We start from the raw sequence: 26,593 nt of genomic DNA, 5'->3' as shown, positions 1-26,593 counted from the left end.
GAAACGAGACTATTTTTTTTCCCGCGAACATTTGGTGGAGTGGAATTTTGGCGTTCTTCATCCAGCGGGAGCGAGCACGTCATCGCTTGACTTTGAAAATGCGCGCCACCGACAACTTATTCTTCCCATAGTCGGGAATTAAAAAAAATGGCTTTGAACAAAAGTGCAACCGGGAAATTTGTCACGCGAGATCCAGGGGATCACTTGGAAGAAAGGGAAAGGTAGGTGTTCCGAAACGTATATAAATGTGGGATGGCGGAATAGCGGGGGGCACATGGTCTGAGATCGTACGCTGCTTAAATGTCCTACTGTTATTGAACGCAACATATCATTTGAAACACCTGCGATAATTCAAGAAAATATTTCCTGCTCTCTGTTTATGTTTTGGGAAACATTTAACATTAACCTAACGTTAAGTCTAATCGTAAGCAGAATTACTTTATTGTCAAGAGCGCTTTATTTGATATTTTAATATCTTTTGAATTCCTTTTGCAGTGTTGGTGATGCACAGCCAGCTGGACAACATTGAGGTTCAGAGATCTTAATCTTTATTTTTGGGAGGATTTTAATTTAGTTTTTAATAATCCATAAAGTCTATAGTTAGTGTTTTAGTTGTTTTTTTTTAAGTATTTTTTAGTTTGCAAAAGACCTCCAGCAGCAGATGATGCGGACAGACGGTCAAGGCCGAGATGGTTCTCCACCCACGATGGACTTCCAAGCCATCAGGTGCTCATTCGACAGGGCTCAACGCGGTCCTGGACACGTGCCGAGGGTCTCCCATCCGGCTGTTAACAGCAACTCCGGACGAGGTCGAGTCCAGTGCACCAGAGGGAACCGGATCCGCGAAAACATCTTCCTGCAGATGGACAACCAACAGGGTGGCCCGGTAGATGTTGGCGGGGGATCGAGCGCCGGCTCCTCGCCTTCACAGCTCTCGGCCCAAGCCTCGCCCTCCTCGGGATCCAACCGCTCACCTTTCAGTAGCTTCTCCAACCCGAGGGTCTTCCCTCAGGAGCCGCACCAGCATGCGGGTCGAGCCGAGGACATCGGGGACATCGATCGGGTCGCTCTGGCGCAGAAGTTTTCCGTCACTAGGAAGCTGTTCGAGTCCAAGTTTGCCTACATTGTTATCAAAGGACTGAGTTCCAAGGTCAAGAAAGAAGAGGAAAGCGAAGAGCAGATGGAACAAGTCTCTGGAGACCCTGGATTCTTCACGGAATTCTCAAGCGGGTCTTCACACTCCTTTCAATCCAGCCCTCGATACACCGAAAGCCAGAGCAGGCAGGATCTCGACGAATACCTACGATTTGACGTGGCAACTCCTGACCCCTCCTTGACCTTTGGGGACGCCGTCGGAACCACCGTTGAGCAAGGCTCTCCAGGGAGTAGTGAAAGTGGAGAACAGCAGGAGGACGTTGTGAAATCCGTTGAGGGCCTGGTGGATGATGGAAACGACAGAGACTTCGATACAATGTTAAACAACCTCTTGAAGATGTTACAGAAAGAAGGTGGAGATGAGGACAAACCGCCGACTGAGGAGTGTGCATGGGAAAGGGAGGAGCAGAACAGAAGGTCCTCAGAAGGTGAGAGAACAACCCATGGCGACACTTCTTTAAATGAAGGAGAAACGCTTCTGCAGGAGGAAGACCAAGAAATATTTCTGCAAGAGGAGGATGGAGAAATAGTTCTGCAAGAGGAGTACAAGGAATTATTCCTGCAAGAGGAGGACGAGGAAATATTCCTGCAGGAGGAGGACAAGGACCTAGTTCTGCAGGAGGAGGACAAGGACATACTTCTGCAAGAGGAAGGAGAATTAGTCTCGCAAGAGGAGGATGGAGACATAGTTCTTCAAGAGGATGACGAAGAAGTAGTTCTGCAAGAGGAGGACAAGGACATAGTTCTTCAAGAGGAGGACGAAGAAGAAGTTCTGCAAGAGGAGGACAAGGGAATAGTTCTGGAGGATGGAGTCAACATGGACTGCAGTCTAGACGGTGACGGACAAGACGCCACACAAGGGGAGGACGATCAAGAAAATGATGGAAGTGTAGATTCAAGTAGAAGCAATCTCGCTACTGGAAATTCTGTCAACTATGAAGAAATTCCTGGTCTTCCCAAAATGGCAGAAGAAGAGAAGGCTAAAGGCAGATTGGTGTGGTTTTCCTCGGCGCCCATCAAGGTGGGTACTGTAAGTTCTAGTTCAGTTCTTGTCGAGCGTGTGAAGCTTGACTGTGTTGTTGGGAAATGGTTCGCCTAAAGACATGTTTGATCCCTTGTGCTTCTCCACTGCTCACCTTCTCAACAAAACACAGTATTTGCTATGAATAATCAAGATAGTATAAATACTAACAACATCATTCAAATAAACAAGTAGTTAAATGTAAATTGTAATTAGTTTCAATATAAATCAATACCTAATACTAAAAAGCACCTTATCATATAATCAAAGGCTCATTACAATATCAAAGAAAATATTTTACTAGGTGACTTCATTTTATTTTGTTATCTGACCAAAGTCACAAAATGTGGCTTTCAAACTATGAAGGGCAGCACCACGAGGAGAAACTATAAATTGAAGGCAACCGTCAATGAAAAGCTATTCAGAAGAGAGCAACGAAGATCAGGTGAGTTTTTTGAAGACACAATAGAGGAAAGACATTGACTTTGAACTTGCATTAGAACTATTATAGTCAGATGTTTGATACTAGTCAGCTAATATGGGAAGAATAATATGTGACACTTAAAAGACATCATCGATTACTTTATGATGCGACTAAGATCTAAAGCCTTTTTTTGTTTTGGTTGATTTATGATGACAGTTGATGCGACTAAGATCTAAAGCCTTTTTTTTTTTTTTTTTTTTGGTTGAGTTTTGACATGTCTTGCTAATGCTACTTAGCACGTCTCGATTTGTCGCCCACTCACCACTCTCGTCTGCCAACATAAACAGTCTAGTAGTGTCAATATCTCCAGATGGTCCTGGTGACAGTCTGCTGGTGTTTGTTGTAACACATGCCCCAGAACAGATTTTTACTCTGAGCTACATGTCATCACTTCTCACTAGGTGTTCATCACATACGCTAACGAAGAGTACGACCGTCAAAACCAGGATATCGACCCAATGTCTGCTTCCGCCGAATACGAGCTTGAGAAGAGAGTTGACAAGATGGATGTTTTTCCATTGGATATTGAAAAGGGTTTGTTTTTATTTTTAATTTGGTGTTGGCGACACATTATAACGTTAATAACTGAGGGGTCGCTAAGTTTTGAGCATCAAAAATTGTTTTTTTAAATCCAGGAGACGATGCTGTCGGCATCAGTATCATCGGAATGGGAGTGGGAGCCGACCAGGGTATGAAGAAACTAGGAATCTTTGTCAAGAGCATTGCTAAAGGAGGAGTGATTGATAGAGATGGAAGGTATGTTGTTTAGAGTTGAGAGATCAAAGACATACTGTAAATGTTATGGTTTACCTTTTTTTTTTTTAAATACATTTTTAGAGTTCGGATTCATGACCAGATTTTGGAAGCGGAAGGCGTGAGTTTGGTTGGAGTGACGCAAGCGTTTGCGGCGGACGTGCTAAAAAAATCATCTGGAGTAATCAAGTAAATAACTTTCTATTACACCTTTGTTCATCCATTTTGTTCGCTTTTGTGTCATCTGTTTTTCCGTTGCTTGTTTTGTTTGTCATCTCATTTCCTCCTTTAATCTTCGCTGACACCACAAAAACAACACTTTCTGTTTTCAAAACAGGTTAAGATTCACTTTCTAGAACAAAGACGCATTAAAAATCAAAGTAATGTCAAAATTGCCAAACAAGCTTGATAAAAGGAAAGACTTCTTTGATGGCTAAATAATTATTTTTAGAGAATGTTACAGACATACCTGTTACACCTAAATTGCATACTTAACTATTTTCTAATTTTCAATAATACATGATAATAAAAAAAGGTAAAACTGTGGTCAGTTTTGATTTAATGATGCCTGCTTGGGAAAATAAATTGCCAAATTATTAATGAAAATTCATGGTGGCATACGCAGGTTGATGATTGGTCGTGCAAAGGGCAAGGATTTAAGGGAGGTTGCCCAACTGATCAACCAGAGTCTGGAGATGGAACAAACCCTCAATGAGGTCAGTTTTACGAAGAATGACGTTTTTTTTTTTTTACTATACAATTATTTCCGGCCTTTTTGAAGCAGAACGAACCGGCCGGAGCACAGGCCGGAGCACAGGCCGGAGCACAGGCCGGAGCCCGGGGACAGGCCGGAGCCCGGGGACAGGCCGGAGCCCGGGGACAGGCCGGAGCCCGGGGACAGGCCGGGGCCCGGGGACAGGCCGGAGCCCAGGCACAGGCCGGAGCCCAGGCACAGGCCGGGGCCCAGGCACAGGCCGGGGCCCAGGCACAGGCCGGGGCCCAGGCACAGGCCGGAGCCCAGGCACAGGCCGGAGCCCAGGCACAGGCCGGAGCCCAGGCACAGGCCGGAGCCCAGGCACAGGCCGGGGCCCAGGCACAGGCCGGAGCCCAGGCACAGGCCGGGGCCCAGGCACAAGCCGTCGATGACGAGTTCTACTTTGAGGATGATGAGGAAGAGGATTTCTCAACCCTGAATATCCTGGACCCAAACGAGATGTGTGTCGGATACCAGCGGGTATTTATTTTTAACACCCTGTGTATAATGGCGTGACCGTGAGTTCTCATTAACATTCTGACCGGGCAGATGTGGAGCAAACTCAAAAATCGAACCAGCCTACTTCGGGGGACCAAAGTGAAGGCAAGTGACTTCCTCCCTCACTCACAGACGTACAACAATTTCCAACTGAACCCTTTTGAATCCACATTTAGAACAGTTTTGACCCATTTAAGTGTACACGAGATGGTTGTGTGGTGGCGACAGTAGGACACGGGCCTCCATCCGGCGCTTCATGACTGCATTTGCCTTGAAGTAATTACTGCTGGGACATAATTGGGTCGATGAGTCTCCGTCACAAATCTGGCTTCCCTCGCTCTGTAACCGTGATTTCTTTTCGCTAAATGGGTTGAATCAAGTTGGGTTTGGATCTTAATGGAGCGACTCCGGTTCCTGTAACACAGCTTACCTGCACTAACTGTCCTTTCTCACCCTCAGCTGATCGAACTGAAGGGGCACTTGAACGGTCAGGTGAAGGAGAACGGTGACCTGAGGCAGCAACTGAAGGATGAAATTGATAAATGCAAAAACCTGGAGAAGTATGTTTGTTTGTGTTGCTTGGATGATATTTAAATGTTTGACACCAGAATTAGTTTAAAACTAAGATGCATATCGGTGGAAGTCTGGGTCTCAAGTAAGGGGTCCTCTATATGAAGTGGCCTGCACTAGTGTAGGGGTTCTCTACTTTTTATATTTGTTGTTTATACTGCCTCATATTTTAGAATTTCAGATGGTCGTGCGATTTAATATGACATAATCACACTTGTACTGTTTAGTGCGGTGACAGATCTGACGTTGTCATTTTATAACTCGACAGTATGTTTTTAAAAATGAGAATTAAAACCTTTTTTTTTCAACGAAGAATCAAAGTTTCTGCTTCTCTTGACGCAGTTGGATCATCATTCGTCTCGTTTCTGTCACCAGGTATTGGCAAGACGCCGAGACTTTGTGCAGAGCCCTGAGCCAGAAGCTGGCCGAAGCACAGAGTCACTCGGGGACCCTGGAGTTCAGGTACAACAAGTTCCAGCGGATTGTGTGGGTCCACCAGAGCAGGTCACTCCAAAAATACCTGATGTTGGTTTCTAATGGTTTGCCGTTGGCTTTGAAAACCTGACAACTTGTGTTCAATTAGAGGGGACCAACTCATGAAGAAGCAGAAGGAACTGATGAGGCAACTGGAAGAGAAGGATCTGCAGATCCTGGAGATGGCGGAGAAGGTGGTGATGAAACGAAGCATATATTTACCTTATTTTAAAGCATCTCAACTCATCCTCTGATGGGGACTAGACACTTCAAATTCATGTTCAAATCTAAAATCAGAAATGTTTTAATTGAAAATGACATCTTTCTCTCACTCAGCTGAAGGAAAAGGAGTCTGGAGCTGGAGCTGGAGCTGAACCTGAACCTGAGGAGGAAATAATAGGTAAAATGTGGGGGGGGGGGGGTTTGTGAGAAAATGCAGGATTTAAAAAGTCGAGTTCTCTCACACTTTAGAATGTGACCTCCCTGTCCCTGACACTGGACTTCTGGACTCCAGCGCTCAGATTGCTCGAGCTCAGCTGGCTCAGAAATCCAAGAGACAGCCACCGTCCAGAGAGAAGCTGAGGGAGAGCTGCAGGATGGAGGTCCCTTCATCTCTTCGCTCTTGTTTTGTCAGTTTTCCCTCAACATCTCCTTTTCGTTTCCTCAGCAAGAGGACGCTGAGGTGATAGAAGAGGCTCCGGCTCCGGTCGCGCAGAAAAGCGCTAAGAAAAACCGCAGCAGCACCTCCTCTGTTGCCTCTCGACCCCTCACCCCTGCTGTGACTACACCTGAGGTCTTCATGGATTCCAACTCCACCATCAATTCCTCCTCCTCCAAGAAGTCCAAGAAGAAGTTCCCAAACTTCAGGTGCGACAGTACAGCTCAACTATTTCCAACAGTCGTGCCTCATGCTTCGGTTTCTTTGTCTTGCAGTGGCTTCCGCAAGTCTCTCAGCAGGAGCAAGAGCACCAAGAAAAGCCGGAGGTATCGGTAAAAAAAAATGATACCTTTTTAAAGTTTAAACTTGTTCACTAAACTTGTCATTTGGTTCAGGGCTTCACGTGGAGATGATGTGGCTCAGGCTAGAGGAGTTTCTCCCACTTCCTCCATGACCTCTTCCCCATCATGCCTGCACTTCCGCTGGTTCGGAAAAGAACATGGAAGCGACAACGAAGGGAACAAGGCTGAAGGGAACAAGGCTGAAGGGAAGAAGCAGGAGAAAAAGGAAGGGAAGAGGGGTCGTGGGAACAAGCTGTCCAGCAGCAGTCTGCCCCATCTGAACGCCTCACCCAAGAGAGACGTGGTGAGTCATGATGTTGAACGGATGCACCGAACACACAGATAAAGAGGTTTAGATACTGTTCAATCGTGTGAACAAGTTTGAATTCATGTCCATGAAACACAACACGGTTTGCATGCAAAACGCATGTTGACAAGAACTTCAAGTCATTATTTTTGTTTCCCTCCATGCGAGGAATGAAGGCACATAGATTTGTTTCTCGGTTCCAGAGCACTGGTTCTCTTAAGGACTGCTCCACCATGGTGGGTCACCTTTCTGACCACTCCCTCTATGGCCACTCTTACACTTTGACCTTTTCCTCCAATGAGGTGAGCCTGTCCGCTTTTATTTCCCCCCCACTTTCCCTTTCCTGTCCTCTCAAACCCCTTCATTTTTCTCCTTCGTTCATTTTCCTTAACATTTCTCTTCCCCTGTGGGCGCAGACTGTGGAGGACGACACCGTCTCCACCACCACCGACAACAACAAGTGGCAGAACCGCCCGGTGCTGGAGTGGAACAGCCAGCAGGTCTCTCTCTGGCTGTACGCCATGAATATGGATCAGTACGCGGCCAGGTTCGCCACCCAGGGCGTGGACGGGCCTCAACTGCTCAACATGGACAGCGACCTTCTCAGGGTGAGCTCGTGAATTGACTTTTAAAAATTGGGGAATGTGGTAAATGACGCCCTCTGGTGGAAGACGTTTGATACTGAACCCCTTTTTTTGCATTTTTCGTATCTAGACCCTGGGGGTCAGTGCCATGGATCGCTCTTCCCTGAAGAAGAAGCTGAAGGAGATAAAGAAGAACGAGGATAAGAGGCAGAGGGAGAAAAGGGAGAAGGAGAGGCAGCTGTTCCGGGAGATGGAGAATGATGGGAATAATGTGCTGAATCCGCCTAATGCCATCTTGGAGCCTGGAGCTCACTGCAGCGTTGGAGCTGTGAGAGCCGAGTCTTTCCCGTAGAGGCAGTAATGAGCCACTCGACTCACTATCCACTCTTCTTCTGCTTCTGATATTTAACCCCTTTTAAAATGAAAAAAGTTAGCATTTTAGTCTCATTCTTCCTTCAACTCTTTTTTAACAAATAAATATTTTTAAAATGTATTGTGTTGTCTTTTCATTTTGAACCCAGACATAAACAATCCTTTAAGTGTATTTTTTATTATTTATTAACAGCCACACTTCATTCAAATGTGGTACATTAAGCGCTTAAACATGGAAAAAAAATGTTTCAAAAGTTGTGGAAAGAATTCTGGGAATAATGTGTCGACTCTTTGGCCCGCGGTAACAAAGCGCTCCTCGCAAGTTTTAAATACAAGCTATGAAAATCCTAAAATTAAAAAAGTTTCCTGTTGTCAGTGAACGTATCGATATAAAAGTGGATCGAATCATTAAGAAAAAAAACTCCCTGAAGCAGAATGTGGAGATATTTACATGCTGTACAAAGAAAGGACCAGTGACGAAGGATGTCATGAGCAGAAGTTCCAGTCTGACTGCAGCTGTTAAGAATCGTGTCCTTTGTCGCGCCAAGTTCTCTGCCAAGGATTCTTCTCCAGGTTCTCCCAGTGAACGTTCCCCGGTCTGACGGCTCTCTCCTCCCGCCTGATCCGAACAGCACTGTGACTGGGAACCTGCTCTTCATACTTGGCGCGTTTGAAAAAGACCATCTGTTGAAGAAACGGGAATCGTAAAAAAATTGATAGAACTTTTTACCCACGAGCTGAGCGGGAAAATGGGTTGCGAGTACGATTCCAGCATATGCAGAGAAAAGGCTTTACGGTGTAAATTCATGAGTTGAATGGAATTGATGATCCAGACCAGCCAAGTCAGAAGTAACATTTGATCCAGTTATTTACTGAAGATGTTTGTTTATCCTGCTGCTTTAAGATTCAAACTTCAGTAGTGTTTCGGCATTAATTAAAACTTATGTCTATGTTCATGAATAATTATGTGTCCCACAGGCCTCGAGGTTTGGCAAAACTATTAAAACAAAAAATCTTGTCTTTAACTAAAAATGTAGATTACTATTGTGTCTCCATTCATCATATTTGAAGCTATAAATATATACACGTTTAAATATGTTTGGTACTAAACTCAACTTTGGCCTGAAACACAAGTATATCGTAAAATCTCATTTATTCCTGAAAAAAGATTTTAGGTTCCAAAAATATTCATGTTTTATTTACATTTCCAGACACTGATGAGCTGTAGTGATTGATTATTGTAGAAAATCAATAAAAACAATTCTAAAACATTAAAAATAATGTTTTTAGATCCTAAAATAAGGGTTCGATTATTAGTCTGCAGAACTTAAAGGAGGGGCAGGTGTTCCTCATAACGCGGTGAGGAAAATTCTTATTCAATGTGAATTATACGTCGGATCTTAAGTGTTTTAGAGTTAATTTTTAGTCTTGTTAAGAAGCCAGGTTATATTAGGGTTCTCACTCAAGCATGTATCCACTAAAGAAGATTACAGGAGGATCATTCCACTCATGAAGGAGGAGTTTGAATGAAAGACACCAGAGAAACCAGACAGATGCAGAAGCGCCGCCACCATCAAAGCAGGAGTCCTCAGCGTAACTAACATGCAAGTCATTCACAGATGTGTGAAAACGTCTAGATGAGGACGAGACAAAACGTCGGACGACTCCATAGCAACCGTCTAAACTAGAATTACCCTCAATCCTTTTTTTACGAATTTGAGGTCAGCTTCTCTTTCTCTGATGGATCCATTTTCTTTTTGGTAAACACTCCGCACTGAAGAGAGGGAACAGTCGTGTTATTCAACTCTCCTCGAGTCAGCTCTCATGACAGGACACAGAGTCGTGGGTTGAGCGTGTCGGTTCAATACCTTCCAGAGGAGGAAGGCCAGCAGGGCCAGCAGCATCAGGACCAGCAGGATCGTCAGCACGATGATCCACCACGGAACCCCGGAGTGGCTGGACTCGGTTCTCTCGGGGAAGATGGTCAGTCGCACCTGCAGTGAACGACGCAGGATTATTATTTTATCTGTAGCGCCTGGTCTAAATATACTGTATATATACTTTTAAATAAATACAGTCAGACGAAAATTAAAATGTAGTTCAAAAAAGGTTTATAATGGTTGTTTTTTTTAACTTAAATACAAATATATGGAGATATTAGCAATTAGTACAAACATATGTTTTGTACACCAAGATCATTGTAATCATTACAAGGCAACAGTATTCTTTATAATAATCTTGGTCATTTTAACATTGAAATTAGGAGATTCATTTGTCACAAATTCATTTTTAGTATTTAGTTCTTACCTCCGTCTGTGAGTTCTGCAGCACCGCGTTCTTCACTGCGCTCTCAATCTCCAGTTTGGCGATTACTTTCACCTCCACGTAATGATACTTGGAGAAATACTGTTGATGAAAAGATAAAGGATTTATTTTTAAAAAAAATGGATGAATGAATTCTCTAAATATACTAAATCACCAATATTTATTTCTCATTATTGGGACATTTTCAAATTTCAATTTTTTTAACTTAAACATTTCTTCTTTTTATCTACTAATCCAAACAGTATAAAAAGGAAAACACACATAAACATATTAGGAACATATTTATGGGGTAGATCTAGAACAAATATTGGTCATAAAATGACGAGATGAGTTAAAAACCTTTACATTGATTTGCAATGAAAATATGACTTACAACAGATCAAATATATTTGTATATATTAAAACCGTCAAAGAATATCAAGGTTGTAAAATAAAATAACAATAGGCAGAAAATGCAAAGATATATTTGGAGTCATGTCTCTTTCGGAAAACTATATATTAAAGTGATTGTAAAAGTTAAAATCATTAAATGTGGGAGTAAAAACAGAGATTCAATTCTTTAATTTAGTTTTTACGCTGCATTTTTCTTTTCTTATGAGACAATAAAGTAAATTAATGAAACAAACGTATCATCCGTCTTTGTGTATTCTTGTGTTGAAGCTCATCAGTACCTCGACTAGAGTGGGGTCCCACAGGCGGGAGTGAAGATTGATGACCGCACTACTGTCCATGCCCCGCAGGGGGCACTTTATCGTCACACAGTTGGCTCCGTCGGTACATGACTGCACAAAGGAGAGATTTTGTGGAGGTTTGTCTCGACGAAAAATGGCTTTACCACATACAAGATTGAAGTTTGAAAAAAGTTAAATACCAAAATCTTGGTCCTCTTTGGGTCCACCACACGTGAAATTGTGCTCTGGTCATTGAGGTCCGTGCCTCTCCTTGACCTACCCTGGAATTATAAAAGAAAGTGGTAAAGAGGATTTTTGTTTATAAATAAAAGTGTTTTTCACCTTTTTTTTAGGGTTAATCTCTTCCTTGGGCGTGCACTCTATTTGGTCCACCCCCGTGTGGCTGATCTTGGTCAGGTACAGCAGCCATTTCTTCTCTGTGATCTCTCTAGGCCAGTTGATGTAGAGCATCGCAGTTCCAAGGTCTTCCAGACTCTTTCCAAAATTAATGATCTGTTCGCGGGAGAATCATTCGTCACGTCAATGTTTCAATAAAAACGTCCACAAGAAAGAGCAGCTTGAGTCCGACTCACTCTGAACTGGTGAGTGATGGCACTTCCGCTTTCAGCCTTGGCGTTGTTGCTGAAGTAGACCTGCGAAGGCTGCGCTTGCCTGGTGGAATGTGAAGAGACGCTGGTGAATACCTCGGACGAGCGTGTTCAGGACCGGAGTCTTACCCTGTCACCGACATCTGCAGCACGATAGCAACCTGAGCTTTAGCTTTGACGGGCGTGATCGTTTGCTTGCTGGTCCTGTCAAGAGCAATGTTTCGAAAAGAAAGGTCAATCTAGACCACAAAAAAACATGAGACCCGTAGAGTTGTGCTCACGTGTCGAGGAGAAGATCGACCTCCAGTTCGGTGTTGTTGTAAGAAACGTCTGCCGTGCTGATAATGATGTAGAAAGTTTCCTGGAGACATTGATGATACGCAAAGACACGTTGAGAAAATCAATGATTTTGTAACAAAGGTCAAACCAACACAACTTGGGCAGAAAAATGAGATGAAATTTCTAATTTGTGTAAAACAATCCCGACTCAGAATTGAACCAATGAGAAAGAGGCATCAGGTCACAAGCTTGCGTGGCATTTCCACGAAATGACTAAAAGTATGTTTTTCTCTGTTATTCATATAATGTTATTTAGGGGTTGACGTTTAATATCTTGGTGGAAAACAGATGGTATTTTTTCTATTTGTTTTATTTCATTCACTGAGTTAAAACGTTTTTAGATGAGGAAAATGCTCATTTTAATGCAAAAGTAATTAAAAGTTAAGTAAACTTTGCAAACTAATTAAAAATTATGCATTATTTCACCCAAAAAAAACACAAACTGGCAAAAAAATGCAAATTTGACCAGTGGTATGGCTTGTACTAGGATAAAATGCCCTTTTTTTCAATTCCAAGCTAGGAAGATTTTAGTTGTTGACTTTCAGCCATTACTGTCCTTAAAAATAACTATTAATTAGTTATTAATTTGATTCACTGTTTCACTACTCATTGTGTTGAAATACTGGATCAACTGGCACCTGTTAAATCGAACTTCAGAATTTCTAAAGACTGAGCGTCTCTGGAAGTCCACTGAACTTGAGGTGCACAGACTTCCCCTCAGGGATCTGATGTCCTCGTACAATAATTTGATGGAAACTGCCAGATCTGATTATATTCGGAAACTTGTAACAACAAATTTAAAAAAAGTATTGTTCGAGCTCTACTGCTCAATTGATCCAACTGAGCTCCAGAGGCAGAACAGCTTAGTCAATGGCTGAATGAAAACAATCTGCAGCTAAATCTGGCAGAAAACAGAGCCTAAGAAACCAGGGCCTTGTATTTGACAAAGACATGTCTCTAGTTCGACAAAGCAGGAAACTGACCAGAAACGGTTTCCTTCAACTGAGAAAAATCTCTAAACTTGGGAAAATGGTGTCACAACATGATCTGGAGCTTATAATCCATGCGTTTGTGTCTTCACGTCTGGACTATTGTAAGAGTTTATCTTTGTGTCTAAACATGAAGGATCTGTTTCGCCTGCAGTTAATACAAAACTCTGCAGCGAGAATTCTGACCTGCTCTAGTAGAAGAACTCACATTTCTCCGATCCTTAAAACTCTTCACTGGCTGCCAGTTTCTTTCAGGATCAATTTAAAAATCCTGTTTTTTTCCAGAGCTACTCATGGTCAGGCTCCTCCAGTCTTACACCCCAGCTCGGGCTCTTAGGTCTGTGGATCAGAATCTACTGATGGTTCCTGAACACGCTGAGGAGAGAAATACTTTCAGGCTGTTGCTCCTGAGCTTTGGAACGATCTTCTTCTCCCTCTGTGTTTGATGATCTACTGACTCCTTCAAGAAACATCTTAAGACATTTTTATTTGTGCAGGATTTTTCCAAATTTTCTGGGACTCCTGTGTTTGTCTTATGTGTCTTGGCCTTTTAAAATATATATTTTAACTGTGTATTGTTTGTGATTGTTAAAGCACTTTGTGACCCTGGTCTAGAAAGGCGCTCTAGAAATAACCATTACTTACTTACTTACTATTACTGACTTACTTACCTACCGTCATTACTGCGTGTTTGACGATGCTCAAGATGCTATTTAACCTTAATGGTTATAAAGGGCTGGTGAAGGTAAATGTTAACATATTTCTACAGAAACCTTCTTTATTTTTTTTAGCAAAGACTGTTTCAAAAATAAAAATCAAAACAAGTTTGCTAGCTAGTCAGCTACATGCTACCCACAAATACAATTTCAGTGTTTGTCGTCAACCAAAGTAAGTGATTCAACTAAACATAAAGTAACTTTTTGCCACAAACTTACAACATCAATGATCGCCATGTTTGTTATGTTGCAGGAGCTAAAAGAAAAGAAGAATTCTAACCTCTGAGTCCTTCAAGAATGGGTTCCCCAATTTACAGTCAACCTTGGAGCCATTTCTATTGGCAGTGCAGGAAACCGGTCCGTCCTGCAATCAAAGGCAAGTTCTTGTGTCAGTTGGAATCGAACCCAGCGACGAGTCACTAGGCGAGACCTACAATTGGAATTGAATGGAAGGACGAGAAAGTGAGGTAGCGAGGGAAGGAGATGGTCAATGTGGCCTCGTGTGCATCATCAGCATTCACATTGTTCACTTTCAGTTCCAAGGCTATTACTTCCTGGTCGCTGAGCGTGACCACAGGAACGCCGTCTTTCCTTTTGGACACAGAGGACATTGTACAGCGAAAGACCGGCGACACATTTTAGCCCCAGATTGCATTTGCCACTCACAGTTCCACGGGAGTGAAGGGGTCTTCGATTGAGGGCTTGTGACCGAAGCGATAATTCACCTGTAAGTCACTCTCACAGATATTGTCTCTGCCACATCCCTCTTTTCGGAATTGCACCTAGAGGCGTTTCAAGATAGATGTATATATATATGATAAGAGTCAATGATTATCTTCAAGTTTCCCAACTCGTCTTCAAACCTCGAATCTTGACGTCGGTGACTCTTTGGCATCGAGGACCGGGGTGGTTCCGGAAGTGTCTCTACGCTGCCGCCCATCTTTCTGGATTTCAACGCTCACGTCGATAGGGAGGCCATGCAGCTTGTCTGTGATGCTTTCCTGATGACATAAAGATTTAACAACAACTGCCAAAACACCCATTAAACCCTAACTAACAACCTACCTGCACGGTTATTTTGCGTGAGATGCATTGTTCTTTCCCTTGACCCTCGATGACAACCACCCCTTCTTCCAAGTAGTTCAATGGACCAGCTGGCGTGAAGGTCACTCTGCTTTGAAGACCCTTCTCCCTCAGGGCAGCGTCGGCCTCCAGTTTGTATTTAACCGCTAGATGGACCGGAGAGAGTGCGCGATGAAACGGCAATTGTTAAAAGATACAACAATTGTAATCATACTTTAGTGTTTACTGTATTTGTACAGGGTTTTTAATTTTCGTTGATAACAAAAAATATAGTCTGACTAGCATTACTCAGCAAGGCTTCATAGTAATACCCTTGCGAAGTAATGCCACGGTGACTCCTGATCCGGCTTCATAGTTTACCAACATTTTGACAGATTTTTGAGTAAGTAAAACAATAATTAATACATATAAAGCTTATAAAGCGCAGTGTCAATTTGTGAGAAAATGAAAGTGCGCCTTATAATCCGAAAAATACAGTACATTAAGTTGTGTGATTTATCTGTTATGTTGGCTACAATTTAGTACCTACTTGAAGTAGTTCAAAAGAAAAATGTATTTGTGTCTGATAACTACTGGAAGGGCTTTGCTTTAATAGGATTAGGAGGTGTTTGAATGGAGACAGAAAATAGTGGTTACATAGCGCAACTGCGTGTTACCCAATGGGTAGAAAAGCCTTGACACCCCTATTAGTATATACTGTTGAGATCTTGAGTACACTCACTTAATCTGGGCGAGTAGTTTGCAGAGTTAGCTTTGAAGCTAAAACAAGCCTTGATAGTTAAGCTGTGGACAAAAATGACATCATCAGGAGTCAGAACTTTCATCAGAACGCTTCAGAGAGGAAGCATACCAGAACTTTTCCCCGCAGTTTTTGTCCGTCAGGTCGATTTCACTAGGAATGAACTGAATCCTCTTCTCCATGTTGATGACGGGCCGAGCTCTGAACAGACAGATGGTGAAGGGCGTCTACACGTGGAAGTGCAGTCAGGAGGGTTGGGGTAACTCACTTGAAAACGAAGATCGCGTCCGAGAGCGATCCGACTGCCACGTCGGGATAGGAGTTCTTGTCCAGATCCATGTTGCCTGCAAGCGAGTAACCGAACTGCTGCACCTTCAAAGGCTTTCCATACAGAATCTGAAGCAACAAATCACGTTCAGTTAATAAAACAAATCTAATCGCTGAAGTAACGAAACCAAAGTTGATTACCTGAGTATGTTTTACAGGCACTTCTTTTGACCCATGATAAATATAAACTCTCCCGGCCTCGTCGTCTGAATAGGGAGCTCCCACTGCGAAGTCTGTCGAAGGTAAAGAAACTCACTTTAGACATCATTTTTGGGGCACTTGTAAATAGCGTCACCTTCAAAACCGTCTTGATTAACGTCTCCGAGAGTTTCTACTGACAGCCCAAACATGGATTTTTCCTCCCCGTCTATTCTGGTGGGTACCAGTTTGTTCCACTTCCCCTTGTCGTTGATATAGATGAAGATGGCTCCCCCGATTTTACTGTCCTTCTCGAAATACTGCGGCGCTCCGACCACCAAGTCCTCCCAACTAACAAAGAAAGAAACATTTACTGACTTTTTGAACATTTCTTTGATCATCAGCATTTATCTGTAAATACGGCTCGGGGGCCATATGCGGCCTTTTGACTATATTTATGGGGCTAACCTAAGAGTTTACAAACTATTTTGTACTTTTGTATAATTTTTATAAATAGTTCAACTATGGACCTGCATCACAAACACCTGTTGCCCAATCCGTTACGTTGCTATCAACTATATTTTAATAGAAACATTGAATTGTATCAATAAAATAAATATAGGGCAATCTTGGGTGGAAAGGGGTAATTCTGTAATATCTATGCTTTTTTTAATATTAAATTTAGCGGCTCAACCAGTCTATGTATATTATGATACTGTATATTATGAAGTATTGTCGTAAACTTGGCTCTGGTGTTGCAGAATTTACAGACCACATGATTCTTGACGAATTCGTAACTGCTTTGATTTGTTTTGAAACCAAAATATGTCCAAACATCAGCTTAAAAAGATCTACTAGGTCAACTGTATCCTCTCGTCCTCAGTCATCGCCGACATCTCTTGGACGTCATTGTTCCTTGAATATGTAGAGGAGGTAATGACTGCTGCCATCTAGTGGCCGGATATTTAATTTATTGCAACAAACAAAAAAACCAAACACTGTGATTATTTGGATGTTGATTGTAAAAAAAAATAAACAAACTATGTTATTTTAAACACACTTTATTAAAATATAAACCATTAAATAACTGCGATAAAAAATAATTATAATAAAAATGGTTTGAAAGAAAAATATTGATAAAGTGCTTGTGAATATCAATACTTTATAATGAAAAAAAAGAATGCGATACAAAACTGCATCTATACTTTTCTGACACACTAAGTAATAGAATAGGGTCCTTTCTAAAGTAGAGGACTCGACCAAAGTTTGAGTTTAAGACAAACATTTTAATAAACATTTATTTTCCAAATTCCAAATGTTATTAGACTAAATTCCACTTTTTTTGGATTGACTAAATTTGTATTTTATTCGGCCCCTCGATGATTTCTATAATATATATATATATATTTTTTATTTTGTCCTCTGGTAATATCCAAAGGTTTTTTTCTGTCTAATTTATTGGGGAGCGACCACTATAAGCGGGTTTGAAATGTGACCATGAAATCAAAACAACGGTTGCAGTCTCACCCATCGTTGTTTAAATCCAACACCGTCAGATCGTATCCAAAAGACGAGGCGAGGCCGGGACCCTTCAGTGTGAACTGCTCGTTCAAGATATTGCTGGTGTCGTCGCCCTTCTTCAGCAGCATCACTGCTCCACTGTAGAAAGCTCTGGGCGCTCCGGCCACCACCGTCAGATGTTTTTCCTTGACCAGACGGTTCCCGGAGTCCAGAGAGAAACCTGTGGTCGAGCAATTTTAATATTTTATTTTTAATGTATTCAGATAGTTACGTATTTCTATGACTTTATGTAAGAAACAAGATAACTTTTAAATAGGATTTCGCAGCAATAATGAAAAAAGTTAAGGTATTTAAAACGTTTTTTTGCATTTCGTATTATAGATGCTTAAATGTCATCCTCTGAATACTGTCATCAGTGAGCAGAGAAGCTGATGGAGCACGAATGCTTCTCCCATGATGCAACGCTAATAGGCTCAGGGACTCATTAATTCCTCGGGCTATTAGTTTGTATAATTCTGAGTTGGGGGCAGGAGTGGAACGAAAAGAGGGTGTTATTCTATTCTATTTTAATCTTTGTATCCTTTTCTTTGTGTTATATTTTTATATTTGCACTTTGTTCTTTTTATTTACATGCTGTTATTTTATAATTAAAACTATCGTCCGCTGTGTACTAGAACCCAGTTTCCCTTAAGAGATCTCCAGAGGGATTAATAAAGTCTATCCATCCATATATACAGTATATAAATAAGTCTACTAGAGTTTTGTCGACACATTTAATAAAAAGTAAATATTAGATTATTAAGTGGTTAAAGGGAAATATGTTAATCTGTTAATGAAAGGGCTTTTTTTTAAATTCAGAGCAGTTAAAATATTTATTCAAAATAAAATGAATGTTGTATGAAGTTTCAATTTCAACATTGTGTTTATAGTGGAAACAGCTGGGCTTCTTTGTAGTCAAAATGTCGTTAAAAAATACCTCCCCCTAAAATGTGGAGTAAAACAAAGTTTGGGAAAGTATTCGAAGGTATTTGTTACCCATGTAGCTGTTGACAGGAGCAGGTACCAGATCCGGACTCTTCAGATTCTCATCGCCGACCTCAAAGGGGCCGTCATCGAAAATGTCCAGTAAAAGAAAGGTGTCGTTTTTTTGTTCCAGACGAACAATGCCTGTATATCAAGACAGAAAATTAAAACCGTTTTCAAAGAACTCCTCGTCAAAGAATCGACAATAGCGGACCTTTCCAGTTGTATGCTCCGGGGGCGCCAAAAATCAAGTAGTGATAGTCCTTGTCGAAGGTGGCCGACAGGCCCTGCTGGCAGGAGCCGAACATCTCGTGTCCGGGGGAGCGACCTTCGCAGAAGTGCCAGCTGCCTTCGTTCCCGTTCTGCTTGAGCACCAGGTCCTGACTCATCACGTAGCAACGCCCGATGATGTGCCTGGACTCCAGATTTTTGATGTCAACGTTGGCTCTGTGCTGGTATCTGTGAGCACAAGTCTGCAGCGCCAAACAAGGTATATAAATTGAACCGTATAAAAAGAAGCCAGGTTTTTATAATATACGACTTCTTACCACGACCGTTCCGCCCGGGCCCTGACTCTTGACGCTCACTCCCATCCACTGGTTTTCTTTGCTTTCTTTCTTCCTGTCCTCTTCGTTTAGGAAAGAAGATGAATGTTAAAAATAGAGGTTAAAAAGAAGGTTATTCATGCAATAAAAAGCTATATACAGCACATTTTGTTTCACAATCACACAAACTTTATTTATTTGAGTGATTTCATGTATTTTTTTTCCTTCAGGGCCACCATAATTCAAACCAATACATGCACAGAAATTTGCAAAAGGAAAAATAAATACATCAATTTACACCTTAAGACTGATGTCCTCCATGACAGCTATATTATCATTAATCTGTCATCTTTATGACTAAAATATGATGATTTCATTGTGTTTTTCTCTAAAGTTCTACATTGAAATGTTTGGCATTTATTGTCATTTATAGCATCATAAATATGTCATCTTTGGTTATTTTATGCGTGCGACATACTAAAATATGATGTTTTAATCTGCAATTTAATTAAATTGATCAAAAGGGTATTAAGTGAAATATTAGTCATCATCATTAGTCAATATTAACATCTTCTAGAAGAAATCTAAAGCAGTCATTGATCGTAACTTGAGATTAATATTGATTTATAGCATTATAAACCTGTCATCTTTGACTACGACATCTGGGCCAACATGGCTAAAAATATGGCGTTTTAATTGTGAAATTCTTAATTGCAATGTTATAATATTGTGTGAAATACTAGTCTACATCTTCTTAAAGAGATCTGAGAGTTGGTCAATGACTTTAAATATAGATCTAATCTTTACAATCACAATCAAATACATTAAGGAATAACAAACATGCATTTTAAACAATAAAGAGCATGAGAGTGATAATGCAGGCTGATGCAATGCTTTTAATTTGAAATCTGGAAGTTTATTTCCTCCTTCTGAAAGATAGACGACAAGACAACACTTTCCGCGAGGACAACGTTCATCAAATCAATATTAAATCTTTGTCCTTTAGAAAAGCTGATCTGGGATCAGATCTCACCATGGTTGTCGAAGATGACTCTGGTACAGTCGGTGGAGCTGGACGTCATGTCACAAGAGTAGAGTCCTCCGGTCACTTTGGACGACTGACCAGGGAGTTTTTTGGCTCTCGGGGCTCCGACCAGAACCCTGCGACACAGAGGAGCATTTTAAAATGTTGTACAGAGACGGTCGGATGCACATCATGAATTCTTTTGTAGAGCTGCTTTATAGACAGACTCCAGCTTCTACCAGGAGGAGGATACATCTGTCCTGCACTGGTTTATCTCACCATCTTCTTTCTGGTTTTCTTCATCTCTCTGTCCATCTCCAGAGTTAACGTTGATAGTCAAATTTTTTCTATTGTGTCGGACATGTTTCAGAATATGCTAAGATAAGTATTCTCTAATGGAATCAAATATAACACTTACAATTTAAAGACATAAGATCTAATAAAGACAAATAAAAAAATAATTGTGAGAATATGTACTTGATAAATTACATACACATAATATTGTACACATTTTTTACATAATTGTATGTATGAATTATACGGTTAACATTTGAAAAACAGGAAAACAAGCAAAAATAGACACAATAATTGTAATAATCATAGGTAGAAATTGCAGAATAATATGAATATATTATTTATTAATGTAAATAAAATGTTAGTAATAATATTCCATCTGAAAAAACGGACTTGTTATAATATAAATGTTATTCAAATTTTTTGAATAAGCTTTTTCAAAAAAATTAATTAAAATGCTAAACATATACAGGAACATTTTCACTGCATTGTGATTAGAGGGTCCAAATATATCTATTTCTAATAATAATAATTGCATTGATCTTAAAGTTGTTTTAAATCATCGACAAGTCTGGAAAAAAGAGACAGAAATGGGTAAAATTGAAAGAATGATCATTTACAAGTGTATCTAAAGACAAACACATGTTTGATGTACATTGTTGTGTCGCCTGTTCTTCTGTTCATCTAGTCTGTCGGCACCGACACAGGAAGTTCTGCCGCACAGGAAGGACTTGACAAAAGTGTCAATTATGACGGGCTGAAGCGCATTAGTGCCGCAAAGTTGTTGCTCCACAGGCGGAGAATTATTGTTACTATCAACAGTTGCATCTTTCCTGCATATATATCTGCATATATATCTTATATTGTTGGTAATAAATGATTGTAATCTTGAATCTAAAAACGACTCCCAGCATCTGTTTTTCTGTGATCCAAGATCCGTCTGCAGGTTGACCTGATGAAAAACAGCTTCTACTTGATGCCCAGCTGTAGAAAATAACTTTCTTTCATCAGAATCCAGCCTTTTCTTCTCCCATATCACATATTTTAGTGATTCCTCAGTGTGCCGCCGTAGTTCGCCTCATAGCAATACAAGCAAACCTTAAAAACGTTACTAAATCCAAATGAAAACACAAAACAATAACACAATTCAAGTCCTTGTCCCATCACCTTCATATCCTGATAATGTTTTTATAAATATGTTCAGAAACGTTGGAGTTATTTTGCTTTTATATTATCATTTATTTAATAGCCTGTTAGCATCTTTCACATTTTATGAATTAAAAACTAGTCTATTGGCGACAAAGGGTTAAACCACTCACTCTAGTGGAGTCAAACACAATAGTTGAGGACAAAATTTAACTTGCAGTCTCCAATGAAAGACAAACACAATCAATATTTGTTCCAGCATTTGCAGCACTGTGATGCGAAATATAAAAATGAACAAAATCAAAACTTCTCTGCAACCAGGTTTGATTTAAACATAGTTTTGTAATGAGAATTTTTATTTAATTTTCAGAAAAGTATTTAGATCTCATTCATATGAAACTTACATTGTATTTAAAAAGAATTCTAATAGTAATTCAAAATTATTATTTTAATTTTAATACATACTATTTTATTATTCATATTTTAACAAAGTACGTGTAAAGTAAAATAAATCGATTTTTATTAACAATTAACATGCAAAAATAGACAGCATTTGTCCTTTTAAAATGAACTGAAAAAAACTGAAAACTGCAATTTGTTCATTTTGGTGTTGCAATTAAACTTCCGGACGCTAGAGGGCAGCAGTCATTACATCCTCCATGAAATCCCATTTGATCCCAGTGATGACTGAGGACAAGAGGATAGTCCACACCTGGCTCCAGCTGCTTTTATAGCTGATGTTGACATATTTGGGTTTTCAGTTCTAGTTATTCAATGTATCATATTGTGAGCTGAATATTTCGTAAATGGCTACAGACCTACTGGTACACAAGGTAATTTTTTTTAATGAACGTTAAACTAGTAATAAACAGGTGATAAAGGTCATGTCGGGCCACGAAAGAAATTTGCCAGGGCTTGATTTGGCCCACGGGACAGAATTTGTTACGTAATGAATAAAAAAACAGCTGCAACTAAAGCTAATATTATGTCTCTTTAGTTGTTTAAGAAAAACATTAATATTTGCTGTACAAAGATTAATTGTCTGTAGTTTGTGTGCATGAGAAAGTAGTTACCACCCTTTCCAGGGTGTCCCTTATCTTTCCTCAATAATTTTATTTGAAATTGTGTTGCTATTTTTGTGGTGCTGTCACTTTAAGACATCATGTTTCTCTATAAGCAATAAATGTGGTTGTTTTAACGTAATATATTGTTAAGTTTTATGAATCAGAATGAATCAGAAGCAGCTGCACCTCATCAGACATGTTATCAATGAGTCAATAGACAATATTAAACAATGTCGCTCTTGATCCAAGGTGAGAACACGCTCCTCACACAGTCACAGAACAGTAAAACTTGGGAGATAAGTAACTAAAATGGCTCCATAAACATTAACAGGAAGCAGTTTGAGTCACAGTCGAGTCACAACAGCGACAGTCTGCAGCTGTCTCTCACAATATTACTGGTTACAAGTACACGTCCAAAACTGATGTGAATATTTAAGTCAGACTCACGAGAAAGTTCTACCCTGTCAATGTAAGACAGCGTCAAAGGAGGATCCGATCAGAACAAACAAATTATTGTTTTAAAATAATAGCACAAACAATCTTTCGAGGTAGTACTACAATATTATCGCGGTACTATGAAATACAAAAATAAAAAACGATCATTAAATCCCAACCCTTTTTTGCACCGTGGACCAGTTTGATGTCAGAATTATATAAACCTTTGAATTTAAACAGTGAAAAAATTATCCTAAAGAGTTTGTTTTTAACAAATGTTCACTTGTTTACAGGTTTATTTTGTGAGTAAACTTGAACTGAAACAAAAGTATTGACGTGTCAGCAGTCACAGGCTTTTGTTACTTAAAGAATAAAATACTATATTGTTAAAAAACAAAACACCTTTCAGGATCAATCATAAGAACCGAAAGGCATTGTATATTTAATAAAAAAATATACAATGCCTCACAAACACAAATTGACAATTATTATTATATATATTGTATTTTATTAAACAACATCAACAGAATTAATTGTCAGGTATATCGTTGAGTGTTATATAACTTTAATAATAATAATATAACAATAATACTGTACTGACACCACAATAAAATACTATGTCGTGTTTACACACAGAAGTTTCTGATTCTGATATGATTGACAACTATATTCATTTATTTTATTAAACAACATCAACAGAATTAATTGTTAGGTATAACTCGTTGAGTGTTATATAACTTTAATAATAATAATAATATAATAATACTGTTCTTTTATACTGTACTGACACCACAATAAAATACTATGACGTGTTTACACACAGAAGTTTCTGATTCTGTTATGATTGACAACTATATTTATTTATTTTATAACAGAGTTTAAGGGGAAAATATGTGTTTTAATCACTTTTTAAGTCGCGTTAGTGATTTAAAACCGTGTGTTTTTAATCTATTTTGTTTGTCAGTTGTCAAGCTCGAGGTGAAACTACTGAATAAAGTTGAGAATCCGTTCCATAAAGTGACCTGGAAACACCTGAGAACTTCTCAACACCTGAGGATTGTCGTGCAGGAGGATCTTCTGCGATCACTTACATGGTTCTGTCCTGAGGCTGCATCTGCCGGTGCATGGCGAGCGAGAAGCCGAACAAACTGTCCGCGGGTCCGTTCTTCCTCTGGACCTTGTCGGTGTCCAGGTTGAAGGAAGAAACTCCTGCAGCGGCCAACAGGAGCCAGAATCCGCAGGTGAGAGCCATGGACGCCATGATAGGGATCTGCACCGGTGTGAGAGGGAAGGAGGGAGAGCAGACACTGAAGAGACGACTGTGGTCCAGTTCAGACGGTCGAGGCCCCTCCCCTCACCCTGTGGCCCTCACAGAGAAGCTCTCAAACAGGCAAAACAAATCTGTGAAGAGATGCATCAGGGGTGTGACTTCAAAAAAGTCCACTGACAATGTAATTCACTGTTTTTCACCTCTAAAGATGGAGGATACATTTAAAGAAGCGATCATGTATCTGCAGTGTTATGGATGTAAGATTGTGGTAAATGTTTTTAGAGGTTTAAATAATATAAATTAAAACACCTTTATGGATTCTACTTTTTCCCGATCATGGAAGTCTAAGCACAAAACTGTGCTTAGCAACCAAAAACAACACTGGAGTGGGAAAAAAGTGGAGACATTTTCCTTGATTCTCTGAGACTCCTGTGTTTGTCTTGATCTTTTAAGTATATATTTTATTGAATATTGTTTTGATTGTTTAAGTGCTTTGTGACCCTGGTCTATACATATAAATGACTTACTTACTTATTTACAAATGAAGATGTAGCAAATACTGTTCTTTAAAGAGCAACTAATAAGTTGATTTATTGTGTCTATTGTATCATCAGTATGTGTCTGTTTGTACAAAACTTTCTTTTCGTTGAAATACTTTAGAAAATGTGCTTAAGCCCCGCCCGGCTGAAAACACTTTTCTGGAGATGAAATCTTGTTAACCATAAACACCCTCTCTGCTGTGATTGGACAAACATCAAGGTTTGTCACGGCTCGTCATCGATCCCGGAAGTCTCCACTTCCAAAGGACTTGTTGTATAAAAAAAGCGGGACGTGATTACAGCTGGCTAGAGGAGAAGTAAAGCCGTTATTACGTCAGCTCTTGTAACCTCTCTTTCGCCCATATTTCAGTCGGTGGAGAACTTTATAAAGTAATTAATAAAAAGTTCAAAAAATGGTCATGATGAGGGACTTCCTGCATCTTGGAGAGGAAGACTTCAACATTTGAAACATGAGAGCTGGACTTTGACATCAGTCGCCCTTTAGAGAACAAATTCCTGACGATCATTTTCATCCGTCTTCCTGACTCTTACTAGATATACTCGCTAGCAACGTATTGCTAGCCAACCTTGTGTGTGAACACGTGTAGATGATGTTCCATCTCGGGCTGCTGATGTGTTCAGGAACATGCTCCTGCAGGCATTCCTGCTCAGATCATGCCATCACCACAGAGTCCCTGCCGTGACTCACTCATGAGTCAGACACAGAGAACGGCCAGGGATCCGGACCCAACACGAACCGACTCACTGTATCTTTTTTCAGGGCATTCCACGAGACGCTGACCCAAAGATTTGTCCTCGCAACGCAGGACCCGAGGCAGACAACGGAGGCTTTGTGTGTTGCGGGGAGAGAAAGGGCAGACGGGGAGAGAAACTGCCTCCATATTGTACAAAAGGCAGAAAATAAATGGTCGAGGAGGAGCGAGAGAGAGAGGAATGTGCGAGGGTTTAAAAACCTGCCTTTGAAAGTCACTTGTCTTGTTTGGATTCATCATGAATGAGATTTCTGTCGACGACGATGAATACAATTCATACCATAATACAATTAATAGATTAGATAGATTAGATAGATTAGATAGATTAGATAGATTAGATAGATAAGATAGATAAGATAGATAAGATAGATAAGATAGATAAGATAGATAGATAGATAGATAGATAGATAGATAGATAGATAGATAGATAGATAGATAGATAGATAGATAGATAGATAGGAAGGTCTCCTTCGGGAAATTGTTTTTCCAATTAGAACAATACAGACGATAATTCATAAAAATAAAAATAAGAACAATAACAAAGTTTCTATAAAAAGAATGCACAAGATGATACAATCGAAGTCTAAAGAGACAAATAACAAAGACAAAGGATACAAAGATTAACATAGAATAGAATGTCATGATACTTTATACTTTCGCAAACAATAACAATAACATCCGTACTGTCAAATAAATATATGTGTCAACCACATAAACAAAGCAGTTAATACAAAACTCTGCAGCGAGAATTCTGACCTGCTCTAGTAGAAGAACTTACATCTACAGCTACAACTATAAGTAAGTAAGTAAGTAAGTAATATTTATTTATATAGCGCTTTTCGAGACCAGGGTCACAAAGCGCTTAAACAATCAAAACAATACTCAAAAAAGTACATACTTTAAAGATCAGGATAATACTGAGAACAACACAGGAGTTCGAGAAATTCAAGGAAAAGCCTGAACAAATAGAAACGTCTTAAGATGTTTCTTAAAGGAGTCAGTAGATCATCAAGCGCAAAGAGAGAGCAAGATCGTTCCAAAGCTTAGGAGTAA

At 40.0% G+C, this 26,593-nt stretch overlaps 2 protein-coding genes across 4 annotated transcripts; one reads left to right on the top strand and one right to left on the bottom strand.

Annotated features, from left to right (window-relative positions):
- The first annotated feature begins 300 nt into the window (after positions 1–300).
- On the top strand, positions 301–8,092 carry LOC148063601 (uncharacterized). The gene is made up of 17 exons (XM_087811652.1): positions 301–2,176; positions 3,062–3,194; positions 3,296–3,416; positions 3,498–3,602; positions 4,039–4,129; positions 4,195–4,647; positions 4,717–4,770; positions 5,125–5,225; positions 5,611–5,739; positions 5,819–5,903; positions 6,046–6,109; positions 6,181–6,311; positions 6,377–6,576; positions 6,643–6,699; positions 6,763–7,012; positions 7,432–7,623; positions 7,730–8,092. The coding sequence occupies exons 1-17, from the start codon at positions 662–664 to the stop codon at positions 7,949–7,951; spliced, it is 3,903 nt and encodes a 1,300-aa protein (XP_087667778.1). The 5' UTR covers positions 301–661; the 3' UTR covers positions 7,952–8,092.
- Positions 8,093–8,514: 422 nt separating this feature from the next.
- On the bottom strand, positions 8,515–24,248 carry LOC148063600 (integrin alpha-6-like). 3 transcript variants are annotated; one of them, XM_087811651.1, is made up of 26 exons: positions 24,050–24,248; positions 20,029–20,156; positions 18,999–19,078; positions 18,665–18,923; positions 18,463–18,594; positions 17,434–17,647; positions 16,064–16,257; positions 15,910–16,001; positions 15,710–15,837; positions 15,553–15,642; positions 15,424–15,485; positions 14,685–14,848; positions 14,483–14,620; positions 14,286–14,401; positions 14,054–14,210; positions 13,900–13,983; positions 11,857–11,936; positions 11,705–11,779; positions 11,561–11,639; positions 11,310–11,480; positions 11,168–11,248; positions 10,968–11,078; positions 10,279–10,377; positions 9,840–9,965; positions 9,666–9,745; positions 8,515–8,655 (listed from the first exon to the last, which is right to left on the bottom strand). In XM_087811651.1, exons 1-25 carry the CDS (start codon positions 24,217–24,219, stop codon positions 9,680–9,682), a joined length of 3,096 nt encoding a protein of 1,031 aa, XP_087667777.1. In that variant the 5' UTR covers positions 24,220–24,248; the 3' UTR covers positions 8,515–8,655; positions 9,666–9,679. The 3 variants fall into 3 exon arrangements, 2 of the variants coding, with proteins under 2 accessions (XP_087667777.1, XP_087667775.1); XM_087811649.1 differs by having other exon boundaries at positions 15,710–16,001; XR_015713570.1 differs by lacking the exons at positions 8,515–8,655; positions 9,666–9,745; positions 9,840–9,965; positions 10,279–10,377 and having other exon boundaries at positions 11,027–11,078; positions 11,168–11,250; positions 11,311–11,480; positions 15,710–16,001.
- Between the last annotated feature and the right edge of the window lie 2,345 nt (positions 24,249–26,593).

This window comes from Callionymus lyra, chromosome 16 (assembly GCF_982586985.1).
Source record: "Callionymus lyra chromosome 16, fCalLyr1.hap1.1, whole genome shotgun sequence".
Taxonomy (NCBI): Eukaryota; Metazoa; Chordata; class Actinopteri; order Syngnathiformes; family Callionymidae; genus Callionymus; species Callionymus lyra.
The sequence above is the reverse complement of the archived record's forward strand: the minus strand, read 5'-3'. Positions and strand labels throughout refer to the sequence as shown.